The 14,821-nt window shown below is 41.1% G+C and overlaps 1 protein-coding gene across 1 annotated transcript; it reads left to right on the top strand.

Moving 5' to 3' along the window:
* Positions 1 to 9,864: 9,864 nt before the first annotated feature.
* On the top strand, positions 9,865 to 11,895 carry TCEAL6 (transcription elongation factor A like 6). Its single transcript, XM_057719093.1, has 3 exons — positions 9,865 to 9,999; positions 10,575 to 10,644; positions 11,010 to 11,895. The coding sequence occupies exon 3, from the start codon at positions 11,037 to 11,039 to the stop codon at positions 11,637 to 11,639; it is 603 nt and encodes a 200-aa protein (XP_057575076.1). The 5' UTR covers positions 9,865 to 9,999; positions 10,575 to 10,644; positions 11,010 to 11,036; the 3' UTR covers positions 11,640 to 11,895.
* Positions 11,896 to 14,821: the final 2,926 nt, after the last annotated feature.

The following is a 14,821-nucleotide window of genomic DNA, read 5'->3' on the forward strand; positions in this document are numbered from 1 at the left end:
GATTAACTGCAGAGAACTCTCACGGAGCCCTGTATCAGACCCGGCTTCATCCAACTGTCTGCAACTGCCAGTGCTGGACACCTCACACCAAACTACAAACAAGACAGGAAACACAAACCCACCCATCAACACACAGACTACCTAAAGCCATATAAACCTTGTAGATACCCTAAAACACACCACCTGACATGACCCTGCTCAACAGAGAGAAAAGAAACAGAGCCACACACCAGAAAGCAGAAACCAGACCCCCCCACCAGGAAGCCTACTCAAGACACTGGACAAATCCCACCTCAGGGGACAGAGGGCAGAAACAAGAGAAATTACTACTAGGCAGCATAGGGAAAGGAGACAGCAAATCCTATAAATTAGACAATATGAGAGAACAAAGAAACACCATGCAGGCAAAGGAGCAGGGAAAAACCCACAAGACCAAATAAATGAAGAGGAAATAGGAACATTGCCTGAAAAAGAATTCAGAGTAATGATAGTAAAGATGATCCAAAATCTCAACAGCAAAATAGAGAAAATACAAGAAACAGTTAATAAGGAATTAGAAGAACTAAAGAGCAAACAAACAGTAATGGACAACAAAATAACTGAAATTTAAAAAAAATCTACATGGTATAAACAGCAGAAAAACTGAGGCAGAAGAACGAGTAAGTGAGTTGGAAGATAGAATGGGGGAAATAACTACCACAGAGCAAGAAAAAGAAAAAAGAATAAAAAGAATGGAAGACAGTCTCAGGGACTTTGGTGACAACATTAAACACACCAACATTTGAATCATAGGCATCCCGGAAGAAGAAGAAAAAAAGAAAGGGTCAGAGAAAATATTTGAAGAGGTAATAGTGGAAAAGTTCCCCAACATGGAAAAGGAAATAATTAATCAAGTCCAAGAAGTGCAGAGAGTCCCATACAGAGTAAACCCAAGGAGAAATACACTGAGGCACGTATTAATCAAACTAACAAAATTAAACACAAAGAAAAAATATTAAAACAGCAAGGGGAAAAGCAAAAATAACATATAAGGGAAAACCCATAAGGATAACAGCTGATCTTTCTGCAGAAACTATGCAGGCCAGAAGGGAGTGGCAGAATATACTGAAAGTCCTGAGAGAGCAAAACCTATAACCAAGAATAGTCTACCCAACAAGAATCTCATTCAGATTGGACAGAGAAATCAAAAGCTTTACAGACAAGCAAAAGTTAAGAGAATTCAGCACCACCAAGCCAGTCTTACAATTGCTTAAGGAACTCCTCTAGGCAGGAAACACAAGACAAGGAAAAGACCTACAAAAACAAACCCAAAACAATTAAGAAAATGGTAATAGGAACAGACATGTCAATAATCACCTTAAATGTAAACGGATTAAATGTCCCAACCAAAAGAGACAGACTAGCTGAATGGATACAAAAACAAGACCCGTATATATGCTGTCTACAAGAGACTCACTTCAGGCCTAGGGACACATACAGACTGAAAGTGAGGGGATGGAAAAAGATATTCCATGCAAATGGAAATCAAAACAAAGCTGGAGTAGCAATACTCATATCAGATAAAATAGACTTTAAAATAAAAAATTTTACAAGAGGCAAGAAAGGACACTACATAAAGATCAAGGGATCAATCCAAAAAGAAGAGATAGCAAATATAAATATATATGCACCCAATATAGGAGCACCTCCATACATAAGGCAAATGCTAACAACTATGAAAGAGGAAATTGACAGTAACACAATCATAGTGGGGGACTTCAACACCCCACTTACAAAAATGGACAGATCATCCAGACAGAAAATTAATAAGGAAACACAAGCTTTAAATGACACAATAAATCAGCTTAATTTAATAGATATCCATAGGACATTACATCCAAAAACAGCAGATTACCCGTTCTTCTCAAGTGCACATGGAACATTCTCTAGGATAGATCACATTTTGGCTCATAAATCAAGCCTTGGTAAATTCAAGAAAATTGAAATCATATCAAGCATCTTTTCTGACCACAACGCTATGAGATTAGAAATCAATTACAGGAAAAAAACTGTAAAAAACAAAAACTCATGGAGGCTAAAAAATATGCTACTAAATAACCAAGAGATCACTGAAGAAATCAAAGAGGAAATCAAAAAATGCCTAGAGACAAATGACAACAAAAACACAATGATCCAAAACCTATGGGATGCAGCAAAGGCAGTTCTAAGAGGGAAGTTTATAGCAATACAATCCTACCTCAAGAAACAGGAAAAATCCAAAATGAACAATCTAACCTTACACCTAAAAAAGAGCAAACAAAACCCAAAGTTAGTAGATGGAGAGAAATCATAAAGATCAGAGCAGAAATAAATGAAATAGAAACAAAGAAAACAATAGCAAAAATCAATAAAACTAAAAGCTCGTTCTTTGAGAAGACAAAAAAAATTGATACACCTCTAGCAAGACTCATCAAGAAAAAAAGGGAGAGGACTCAAATCAATAAAATTAGAAATTAAACAGGAGAAGTTACAACCGACAGAACAGAAATAAAAAGCACTATAAGAGACTACTACAAGAAACTATATGCCAATAAAATGGACAACCAGGAGGAAATGGACAGATTCTTAGAAAGGTATAACCTTCCAAGACTGAATCAGGAAGACATAGAAAATATGAACAGACCAATCATAAGTAATGAAATTGAAACTGTGATTAAAAATCTCCCAACAAACAAAAGTGCAGGACCAGATGGATTCACAGGTGAATTTTATTAAACATTTAGAGAAGCACTAACACCTATCCTTCTCAAACTCTTTCAAAAAATTACAGAGGAAGGAACACGCCCAAACTCATTTTATGAGGCCACCATCACCCTGATACCAAAACCACAAAGATACTGCAAAAAAGGAAAATTACAGACCAATATCACTGACGAGTTTAGATGCAAAAATCCTCAACAAAATACTAGCCAACAGAATCCAACAACACATTAAAAGGATCATACACCATGATCAAGTGGGGTTTATCCCTGGAATGCAAGGATTCTTTAATATATGCAAATCAATCAATGTGATACACCACATTAACAAATTGAAGGATAAAAACCACATGATCATCTCAATAGATGCAGAGAAAGCTTTTGACAAAATTCAACACCCATTTATGATAAAAACTCTCCAGAAGATGGTAATAGAGGGAAGCTACCTCAACATAATAAAGGCCATATATGACAAACCTACAACTAACTTCATCCTCAATGGTGAAAAACTGGAAACATTTCCTCTAAGATCAGGAACAAGACAAGGATATCCACTCTCACCACTACTATTGAACATAGCTATGGAAGTCTTTGCCACAGCAATCAGAGAAGAAAAAGAAATAAAAGGAATCCAAATTGGAAAAGAAGAAGTAAAACTGTCACTGTTCGCAGGTGACATGATACTATACATAGAAAACCCTAAAGATGCCAGCAGAAAACTACTTGAGCTAATCAATGAATTTGGTAAAGTTGCAGGCTACAAAATTAACACACAGAAATCTCTTGCATTTCTATACACCAACAATGAAAGATCAGAAAGAGAAATTAAGGAAACAATCCCATTCACCATTGCAACAAAAAGAATAAAATACCTAGGAATAAGCCTAACCAAGGAGATAAAAGACCTGTACTCAGAATACTAAAAGACACTAAAGAAAGAAATCAAAGATGACATAAACAGATGGAGGGACATACCATGTTCTTGGATTGGAATAATCAACATTGTGAAAATGACTATACTACTGAAAGCAATTTACAAATTCAATGCAATCCCGACCAAATTACCAATGGCATTTTTCACTGAACTAGAACAAGAAATTTTACAATTTACATGGAAACGCAAAAGACCCCAAATAGCCAAAGCAATCTTGAGAAGGAAAGATGGAGTTGGTGGAATCAGGCTTCCTGACTTTAGGCCATATTACAAGGCTACAGAGATCAAGACAGTATGGTACTGGCACAAAAACAGAAATATAGATCAATGGAACAGGATAGAAAGCCCAGAGATAAACTATGGTCAACTCATCTATGACAAAGGAGGCAAGGATATACAATGGGAAAAAGGGAGCCTCTTCAGTAAGTGGTGCTGGGAAAATTGGTCAGCTACATGTCAAAGAATGAAATTAGAACCCTTCCTAACCCCGTACACAAAAATAAACTCAAAATGGATTAAAGACCTAAATATAAGACCAGACACTATAAAACTCCTAGAGGAAAACATAGGAAGAACACTCTTTGACGTAAATAACAGCAAGATCTGTTTTGATCCACCCCCTAGAGTAATGGAAATGAAAAAAAAACAAATAAGTGGGACCTAATGAAACTTCAAAGCTTCTGCACAGCAAAGGAAACTATAAGCAAGATGAAAAGACAACCCTCAGAATGGGAGAAGATATTTGCAAACGAATCAACAAAGATTAACCTCCAAAAGATATAAACAGTTCATCCAGCTCAATATCAAAAAAACAAACAACCCAATCAAAAAATTGGCAGAAGACCTAAATAGGCATTTCTCCAAAGAAGACATATGGATGGCCAACAAACACATGAAAAGATGCTCAACATCACTAATTTTTAGAGAAATGAAAATCAAAACTACAGTGAGGTATCACCTCACACTGGTTAGAATGGGCTTCATCTGAAAATCTACAAAGAGTAAATGCTGGAGAGGGTGTGGAGAAAAGAGAATGCTCTTGCACTGTTGGTGGGAATGTAAATTGATACAGCCATTATGGAGAACAGTATGGAGGTTCCTTGAAAAACTAAAAATAGAGCTACCATATGACCCAGCAATCCCACTGCTGGGCATATACCCAGAGAACACCATCATTCAAAAAGACACATGCACTCCAATGTTTATTGCAGTACTATTTACAATAGCCAGGACATGGAAGCAACCTAAACGTCCATCAACAGATGAATGGATAAAAAACATGTGGTACATATATACAATGGAATATTACCCATCTGCAAAAAGCAATGAAACTGGGACATTTGTAGAGACATGGATGGAACTAGAGACTGTCATACAGAGTAAAGTGAGTCAGAAAAATAAATACTGTATATTAACACATATATGTGAAAAATAGAAAAATGGTACAAATCAACTGGTTTGCAAGGCAGAAATAGAGACACAGATGTAGGGAACAAACATATGGACACCAAGTGGGGAAAGCGGGGATGGTTGGGGGGAATAAATTGGGAGATTGGGATACCAAATAGCACACTCTAAATATATGCAGTTTATTGCATGTTAACTGTATCTCAATAAAAGCTCTTAAAAAAATTAACAACAACAACAAAAAATCTCCCAACAAACAAAAGCCCAGGGCAGATGGATTCACAGGTGAATTCCATCACACATTTAGAGAAGAGCTAACACCTATCCTTCTCAAACTCTTCCAAAATATAGCAGAAGGAGGAACACTCCCAAACTCATTCTATGAGGCCACCATCACCCTGATACCAAAACCAGGCAAAGATGTCACAAAAAAGAAAATTACAGACCAATATCACTGATGAATATAGATGCAAAAATACTCAACAAAATACTAGCTAACAGAATCCAACAGCACATTAAAAGGATCATACACCATGATCAAGTGGGGTTTATCCTTGGGATGCAAGAATTCTTCAATATATGCAAATCAAATGTGATACATCATATCAACAAATTGAAGGATAAAAACCATATGATCATCTCAATAGATGCAGAAAAAGTTTTTGACAAAATTCAACATCTATTTATGATAAAAGCTCTCCAGAAAATGGGCATAGAAGGAAATTACCTCAACATAATAAAAGCCATATATGACAAACCAAAAGCCAACATCATTCTAAATGGTGAAAAACTGAAAGAATTCCCACTAGGAAGAGGAACAAGACAAGGGTGCCCACTCTCATCATTACTGTTCAACATAGTTTTGGAAGTTATAGCCACAGCAATCAGAGAAGAAAATGTAATAAAGGGAATCCAAATTGGAAAAGAAGTAAAATTGTCACTCTTTGCAGATGACATGATATTATACATAGAATACCCTGAAGACTCTACCAGAAAACTGCTAGCACTAATCGATGAATTAAGCAAAGTAGCAGGACACAAAATGCACAGAAATCCTTTGCATTCCTCTACACTAACAACAAACAAGCAGAAATAGAAATTAATTTTCCCATTTACCACTGCAACAAAAAGAATAAAATACCTACGAATAAACCTGCCTAAGGAGGCCAAAGACCTGTATGCAGAAAAGTATGACACTGATGAAAGAAATCAAAGACGATACAAGCAGATGGAGAGACATACCATGTTCCTGGACTGGAAGAATCAACATTGTGAAAATGACTGTACTACCCACAGCAATTTACAGATTCAACATGATCCCTATCAAATTTCCAATGGCATTTTTCACAGAACTAGAACAAGAAATCTTATGATTTTATGGAAATGCAAAAGACCCCGAATAGCCAAAGCAATCTTGAGAAGGAAAGACGGAGTTGGTGGAATCAGGCTTCCTGACTTCAAACTATACTACAAGGCCATAGTGATCAAGACAGCATGGTACTGGCACAAAAACAGAAATATAGATCAATGGAACAGAATAGAGAACTCAGAGGTAAACCCAAGCACATATGGGCACCTTATCTTTGACAAAGGAGGCAAGAATATACAATGGAAAAAAGACAGCCTCTTCCATAAGTGGTGCTGGGAAAATTGGACAGCAACATGGAAAAGAATGAAATTAGAACACTTCCTAACACCATGCACAAAAATATACTCAACATGGATTAAAGACCTACATGTAAGGCCAGACACTATAAAACTCCTAGAGGGAAACATAGGCAGAACACTCTATGACATACATCAAAGCAAGTTCCTTTTTGACCCACCTCCTAGAAGAATGGAAATAAAAACAAAAATAAACAAATGGGACCTAATGAGACTTAAAAGCTTTTGCACAGCAAAAGAAACCATAAACAAGACAAGACGACAATCCTCAGAATGGGAGAAGATATTTGCCAACGAAGCAATGGACAAAGGATTAATCTCCAAAATATACAAGCAGCTTATGCAGCTTAATATCAAAAAAAACATTTAACCCAATCAAGAAATGGGCCAAAGACCTAAATAGACATTTCTCCAAAGAAAACATGCAGATGGCCAACAAACACATGAAAAGATGCTCAACATCACTAATCATTAGAGAAATGCAAGTCAAAGCCACAATGAGGGATCACCTCACACCAGTCAGAATGGCCATCATCAAAAATCTGGAAACAATAAATGTTGGAGAGGGTGTGGTGAAAAGGGAACCCTCCTGCACTGTTGGTGGGAATGTAAGTTAGCACAGCCACTATGGAGGTTCCTTAAAAATTAAAACTAGAACTACCATATGATCCAGTAATCCCACTGCTGGGCATATACCTCGAGAAAACCATAATGCAAAAAGAAACATGTATCACAATGTTCATTGCAGCACTATTTACAATAGCCAGGACATGGAAGCAACCTAAATGCCCATCAACAGATGAATGGATAAAGAAGGTGTGGTACATATATACAATGGAATATTACTCAGCCATAGAAAGGAATGAAATGGAGCTATATGTAATGAGGTGGGTGGATCTAGAGTCTGTCATACAGAGTGAAGTAACCCAGAAAGAGAAAAACAAATGCCATATGCTTACTCATATACATGGAATCTAAAAAAATGGTACTGATGAACCCAGTGGCAGGGCAGGAATAAGGATGCAGATGCAGAGAATGGACTGGAGGACACGTGGTTGGGGGGGCGGGGGGGCGAAGGTGAAGCTGGGATGAAGTGAGAGAGTAGCACAGACACATATATACTACCAACTATAAAATAGATAGCTAGTGGAAAGTTGCTGTATAACAAAGGAAGATCAACTCGTTGATGGGTAATGCCTTAGAGGGCCAGGACAGGGAGTGCGGGAGGGAATCACGGGAGGGAGGGGATATGGAGATATATGTATAAATACAGCTGATTCACTTTGGTGTACCTCAAAAGCTAGTACAAGTGTGTAAATCAATTATTTTCCAATAAAGAGCTTAAAAAAAAAAAAAAAAGAAAACCCAAATCTATAAACCTTTTAAAAAACATTTGCATCAACTTCAGAAGGTAGTAGTTATTTTAAGAATATGTCAGTTAAGCACATACAGATGCAGAAGTTGTATTGACTTATTTTATGAACAGAACTTCTAATTTAGAAATTATTTTTCTTCTAATTTAATTATTCAAATTTTGAATCCCAAGTTTTTGTGCACATGTTCACAAATAGGAGTGATAACTCAATATGTTGCCTCTGTTAGCAAAAGAAGTTAGGAAATAATTATTGATAGTTTAAAAACAGCATCATCAGGAGATTAAAAAGGAAATCAGTTAATAGCAAAATGATTTTATATTACTTTCATCAAATTAATGGAATAATAATATAACAGTAATATATTTTTTGGAAGTTCATGCTGCTGAAAGGGAAACATCTAGCCTTGTTATTAATGGCATTGTGAATTCAATTCATAAATTCAACATTGAGGACAAAATTACTTGTTGTGTGGTGTTAATGTGTTAATAAGAATACACATTTTGGTGGAACAAAGTGAAGGAAGATTAATATTTTACTAAATTAAGAAACACATGCATCAGAAATATAATTAAAATTGGTTGTGTCACACATGTAATTAATAATTGTGTAAACAACATGTGGTATTTTGCAAATCACAATAGAAACGGTGGTGTCCCATATCTACACATATGAACACTCAGACACACGTATACACTGTGTGTGTGTGTGTGAGAGAGAGATAACACTGTTGAAGCTACAATATTGACAGTTTTCTAGTTTTGGGTTGGGTGGTGGTTTCACAAATGTGAAAGAGAAAAGAAAGGTAATGGAAGAGAAGGAAGAGGGACAAACATGGGTCACAGGATGAATCTGTGCAACAGTGGTCCATATTTTAAAATGTTTTAAGGCTCCCGTTATTTCTTTTTTAATTTATTTGCTGTCTGAAATTTTCTCTAGATGACAACAGGTCAAATGTTGGAATGCAAGTTTCCAGTGTGGAGAGAAGAGAACAGAGAAGGTGAGAAGGAAGTTGGTACAATCAGTTTGGGTTATATGGATTTTTTAAAAATTTTATTTATTTATTATTTTTGGGGAGGTACACCAAGTTCAGTCATCTGTTTTTATACACATATGCCCATATTCCCTCCCTCCCTTGACTCCCAATATATGGATTTTTGAGGTCCCTCAGGCACATTCAGGCAGTGGTGTCCAATAGACAGCTGCAAAGAAGGTCTGAGACTCAGGCCAGGGAATAACCTGGATGTGTAGATTTGGGGATCATCAGTGTTTAGAGGGAAATGAACAGAGATCAGCCAGGGAGAAAGAACACGTGGACTGAGAAGAGCAGAGGCTCAGGACATAGCTACTCAAGGTAGCAGCACAGCTTCCTGGCGGGCACCACCACCAGGGCTCTGGAGTCAGGCGAAGCTGGTCTTGAAAGCTGGCTGTAGGGCTCCATGTGGAGTGCTCTCGGCGAAGTCGCGTACCCTCCGTGTGATCAGCTGTCATAACTAGGGATAATGGGCATCTCAGAGGGATGCTGAGCCTGAGATGAGCCAGGTAAAGCACCTGCAGTCGGGAACCCTCCCCCCTCCTGCTCTGTCGGCAACTCTCCCTTCTCCAACCCCCCTCCCACCGTCCACAGCTGTCCGGTCCCTCTGGGATGGGGGTGAGGGGGCGGGGCTGGGACGGGGGTGGGGTGGGGTGGGATCGGAGGGGGAGACCGAGCTTGAGTGACGCGGCGGTCACGTGACCGGCCAGGAGCCCTGTAGTCGGGTCCCGGCGCCGTCTGCCCGCGTCGCCCGCGCTGAACCAGCTCCCTGAGCTGCCCGGGCGGCGGGCGAGGGGCGAGCGGGCTTAGGCGAGTCGAGGAGGCGCAGGCCCGACCCGGGCCCCGCAGGTCAGTGTGAAGGTGGGCGCTGCTGGTGGCCCGGGCCGGGGATGGAAGCGGGTGGGACTAGGATCCGGGAGCAGCGGGGAGGAGCGGGGAGGAGCGGGGAGAGGGGGAGGGGTCCCGAGAAGGGTGAGGAGGGGCACGGGGCGCGGCGTGGGCAGGTGGGAAGGGAGGATCCTGCAACTGGCCCCGCCGCCTCCTCCACGCCCCTTCGCTGCGCCCTCATCCATTTTCCAGTCTGAAACGCGGTTGGAGGGGCGGGGTAAGCAGTGCGACTGTGAAACGTAGACAAATTCTGGAAATAACCCCCCTCTCACAATCCAAGCCTAGGAGGAAATATTGACCTCCGCGTAAAGGGTTGGGGGTGGGGCGAGTTGCTTGCAGGGCAGGGGTCCCAGAGACCCAAACAGCTTGTAAAGCACCCTGGTCTGGTGCCTGAGGCCCGACAAAAAGATTTGGCGACTGAGCTGGGGGGTCAGGGGAGGTCGGGGGGAACTGTTGGATGAGGAGGGCTTGGATTCAGGAAAGGGACCTCAGTCCACTGACCGTGCAGCCCCTCTCTGTCTCCTGTCTGTCTGCAGGTCTGAGTGTCTGTTCCCAGCACTCTGCAAGGCTAGAAAAGGAGGAGGAACCTGTCCAGAATCCCTGCAGGTCAGTGAAAGAGGGGAGAGGCAGTGGACAGGAAAGAGGATGGGGGCTGGATGTGGAGGGCACAGCTTGGGCAGAATTTGAGGGCCCCACTGCCCATTCCCCCACCACATATAATATACGCACCTCCTGCCACGCTGAAGGATGGTACAAGGTGGCAGGTCCTGCCCGGGAAATGGTTGGCTCTTAGTGCAGGTGGAATGGTGGGGTAAAAGGTGGGCAGAAGGCACACGATGCTGGATCAGTTCAGGGGAACCCTGACAAGAGTGAGATGCCAGTACTATCCGGACCTGCATTCCACCCCCAGGCTCTCAGTCTCCATTGTCTCCTCTTTGTCTCTTCTCCCCCAACCCTATCCCATCCCCCAGGACCGGAAAAGGAGGGGACATCTCAACATGGAAAAATTCTGCAATGAAAATGAAGGAAAGCTGGAAAGCAAGGGAAAGCCAGAAGATGAAGTAGATCCAGAAGATGAAGGAAAGTCAGATAAGGAAGAAAAGCCGGAAGTGGAGAGGAAATCAGAACACGAGCAAAAGCTCCAGAGTGAGGGACGGCCAGACAGTGAGGGACAACCGGAAAATGAGGGGAAGCAAGAAAAGCAGGGCAAGTCCGAAGCTAAGGGAAAACCGCACGATGAGGGCAAGCCGGAATCCCAGGCAAAGCCAGCCAGCCAGCCGCGGGCTGCCGAAAAGTGCCCCGCTGAAGATTATGTGCCCCGGAAAGCAAAAAGAAAAACGGACAGGGGGACAGACGATTCCACCAGGGACTATCAGGACAACTTACAGGAAAGGCATCTGGGCAGTGAGGAGATGATGAGAGAATGTGGAGATATGTCAAGGGCTCAGGAAGAGCTAAGGAAAAGACAGAAAATGGGTGGTTTTCATTGGATGCAAAGAGATGTACAGGATCCATTCACCCCAAGGGGGCAACGGGGTGTGAGGGGAATGAGGGGCGGAGGTAGGGGCCAAAGGGGCTTACATGATATCCCATATCTGTGATGCCTTTGACCTTCAATTCTGATTTCCCTGATGAGAATATCATTGACCCTGCTTTCCCTGGCAGGCATTTGCCAGGCTATGTGCTTTAACCTTAAGCTGATACTTTGCTTTAGGTGTCACTCTTGTTACCAGCAGCCTTTTGATCCAACCGTAGTGCTCTCTGTGTTTCAGTAGGGGATTTTCACCCACGTGCATGGAAGAGATGTTCATGGTACACTGTAAAATAACAATAAAGAAAAAAGTTTTCAGAACTGAATATATAGTATCAAACCATTTTTGTGAAAGTATAAATGTTTGCATAATGCATTTTTGCAGGGAGAAAACTCTGAAAATTAGGTGATGGTTTTTTCCTGCATGGTAGCCAAGAATAGGTCTCACCTGCACTCAAAAATAAGTTAAATCACCTGATGGTACCTCCGTGCCATTCCTCTGCAGGTATGCCCATCCCCATGTCTTCCCCTAGTTGTAACCATGTCAGTGGGCACTGCTACCCCTTATCTGAGTCCTTTAACATCCTGTGGCTCCCACTATGTGTGATTCTTTTTCTTTCTTTTCTTTGCTCACTCATCTCTGCTTTTTCCTAAATGATATGGATTACGTTAGTCATTAAAAAAAAAACTAAGACCAGAAAACAATACATGATAAGTGATTGGACTATTCAGTGAGTTTATGAGAGCAATGAAGACACTTGATACTCTTGTTGTTAGAATGTACAATAATAGGTAAAACATATTAACTCATACTCAGAACTAGAGGAATCAACTTGGCAGTTATAACAGACATACTGCTGTGAGGGTCAATGTTGTCATCTGTAAAATGGGGATAATATTTGCCTCGCAGGGCTGCCAAGTGGATCAGATGAGGTACTGATTATATGAGTTGTGTTGTAACCCAGCCCTCACCAGATACCGGGGGAGGAATGGTTCCCATACCACTCTCATGCAGTAGCAGGTATGTGGATGGAATCAGACACTTAGAGGAGAACTGAGAGAGGTCTCACTTGTGCCCAGGAACAACTTTAGGCAGCTGAGAGATAGGTGCCACTCTCTCCTGGATACTGCCATATCTGCTGGGCACTCTGCCCCTTCTCCTGTGTCCTGTACTCATTACTGATACTGTGTAATGAGCTGGAGGGCGTAAGGTGCCAAAGCCCTATCAATTTCTCTGGAGTCAATGCCCACCTACCCTTGACCTCTATAGATGTGTGGATAAAGCCCTCTCTTCACTTTAGAGTTATGGTTACCCTCTTACCTGTGAGTATCCTCCTAGTGCTACTTGAGACTCTAATACCTTTCAGACTCTTTTTAAGCAAAATGATCATTTATGTGTATTTTGTTGGTTTGTGTGTTTTTGCATATATAAGCATCCTTACCAAATTCAGATGTTGCAGGTTAGACCAGGGGGAAAATATCTGCATGGTAGAGGCTGTGCTGTTCTCACAGGTTAAAATCTCATCTGCAGTCTCTCTTTCCTAGGTTGAATCCTCTCCCAGGAAACTCTTGTCAGGCCCTGTGTTAGCAGTTCAGCAGACCCATCAATATATTTGAATTTTAGATCCTTATTAGTGAATATGTAGTGCATGGACCAGCTGCATCAGCATAACCTGCGAGCTAAGTAGAAGTGCAGAATCCCAGGACCTATTCAGACCTACTGATTTGGAATCTTCATTTCAATAAGCTCCCCAGATGATTCCTATGCACATTAAAGTTTGAGAAGCACTGGCTTAGAGGGAGACTCTTTTCAGGCTCCACACTCCCACCTTCACATGAAAGATGTGCCTGAAAGGATAAATATATGTCCCACATAAGATACAAATCATAGATTATTAAACAGACCTATGTTTGTCAAACTACAATTACCCCTCCCCCCATGCATTAGTAGCTCTTGAAATTAATTCACTGGGTCAAGACTTGTAATTTTTAATGAAAGAAGATAGAATAAAGTTGAATACAGTCAAATATAAAATTTTAAATTTCAGGTAGTTAGGGTGACTATTGTTTTGTGAAATTTGTGTTTTAGTTATGTATGTATGCATGTGTGTGCACCAAGAGTTGTGATGAAAGATATATATCTGACTTTAGGCTGCGGTTTTTAAACAACTGAGAAACTCGTTACTGGACTCTTTGCATCGCAAAGCATATCCAGTCCATTTCATATTTGTACCCCTAGTGCCCAGCAAAGTGCCTGACAAATAGTAGGTACTTATGAAAACTGTAAATAATAATGAGTAATTCAGGAACTCAAATTTTTCTCCAAGTTTAGCTCTGTCTACACAAATGACCTTGGAAAAATAACTTCAGTTGTCGAACATGGGTTACTTACAATTCCAAAAGGATCCAGGAGCCATGGGCTTCACAGGCTGGTTAGGACCTACTGCAATTCACAGCTAGAGCTGTCATAAGTAAAAGAAATATACACTAAGCAGCACCAAGGAGAGCTCCTGGGCTGGAGAAAGTGGAATTTCTTAAGCCCAGGAGGACAAGTTCTGCAAAGTGAAACTAAACAGCTGTGGAATCTGTGCTGTAAAGGGGCCCAGTGAAGGTCTCTGTGTGTGCCACAGGAGCATAGCCTCACAAAAGAACAGAAGCATGCCTGCTCGGGTGGGAGGCCAGGGGTGAGGGGCTGCCCTGGAGGGATAGCAGCTGAGCTACCAGCAGGTGGTCTTTCTCCACTTAGCCTGGGGGAATCAAGGCCTCGGGTTTTAGAGACAACATATATCATATTGGTTTTGTGCTTGAACTCCCTATGATTTCCAGTTTTGAGTGGTACCCAGAGCAAGAAAAGGATCTACAGTAGGTCCAGGCTGTAGAGCAAGTTTCTCTGACACTTCAGCTTCATGGCGCTGCAGACCCGATTGTATTGTATTCCTGCTAGAAAGAGTGTATGAAGCCTTAGAAAGCCCCATAGTAGAATTAGGATACACATCTTAGTGTTTTAGAGAAAAAAACATGCCCTCTTCTCTTGGCAACTAGTCTCCATTTGAGAAACTGCTTGTAGCTTGCTACCAGTCCTTGGTAAAGACAACATCTGATCGTGAGGTTTTAATTTTCTGCACAAATGAGACATCCATTATAAACTTGTTTCTATATACTCTTTTGAATAATAAAGTTTGGTGTGAGTGAACACCAGCTTTCCACCATTAATTACAAATGGACTTAAAGGACAGGGTCTGAGTAAGTCAA

This window comes from Hippopotamus amphibius, chromosome X (assembly GCF_030028045.1).
Source record: "Hippopotamus amphibius kiboko isolate mHipAmp2 chromosome X, mHipAmp2.hap2, whole genome shotgun sequence".
Classification (NCBI taxonomy): Eukaryota; Metazoa; Chordata; class Mammalia; order Artiodactyla; family Hippopotamidae; genus Hippopotamus; species Hippopotamus amphibius.

Coding starts and splice junctions, on each gene's coding strand:
- TCEAL6 (XM_057719093.1), top strand. CDS start 11,037: ATGGAAAAATTCTGCAATGAAAATGAAGGAAAGCTGGAAAGCAAGGGA.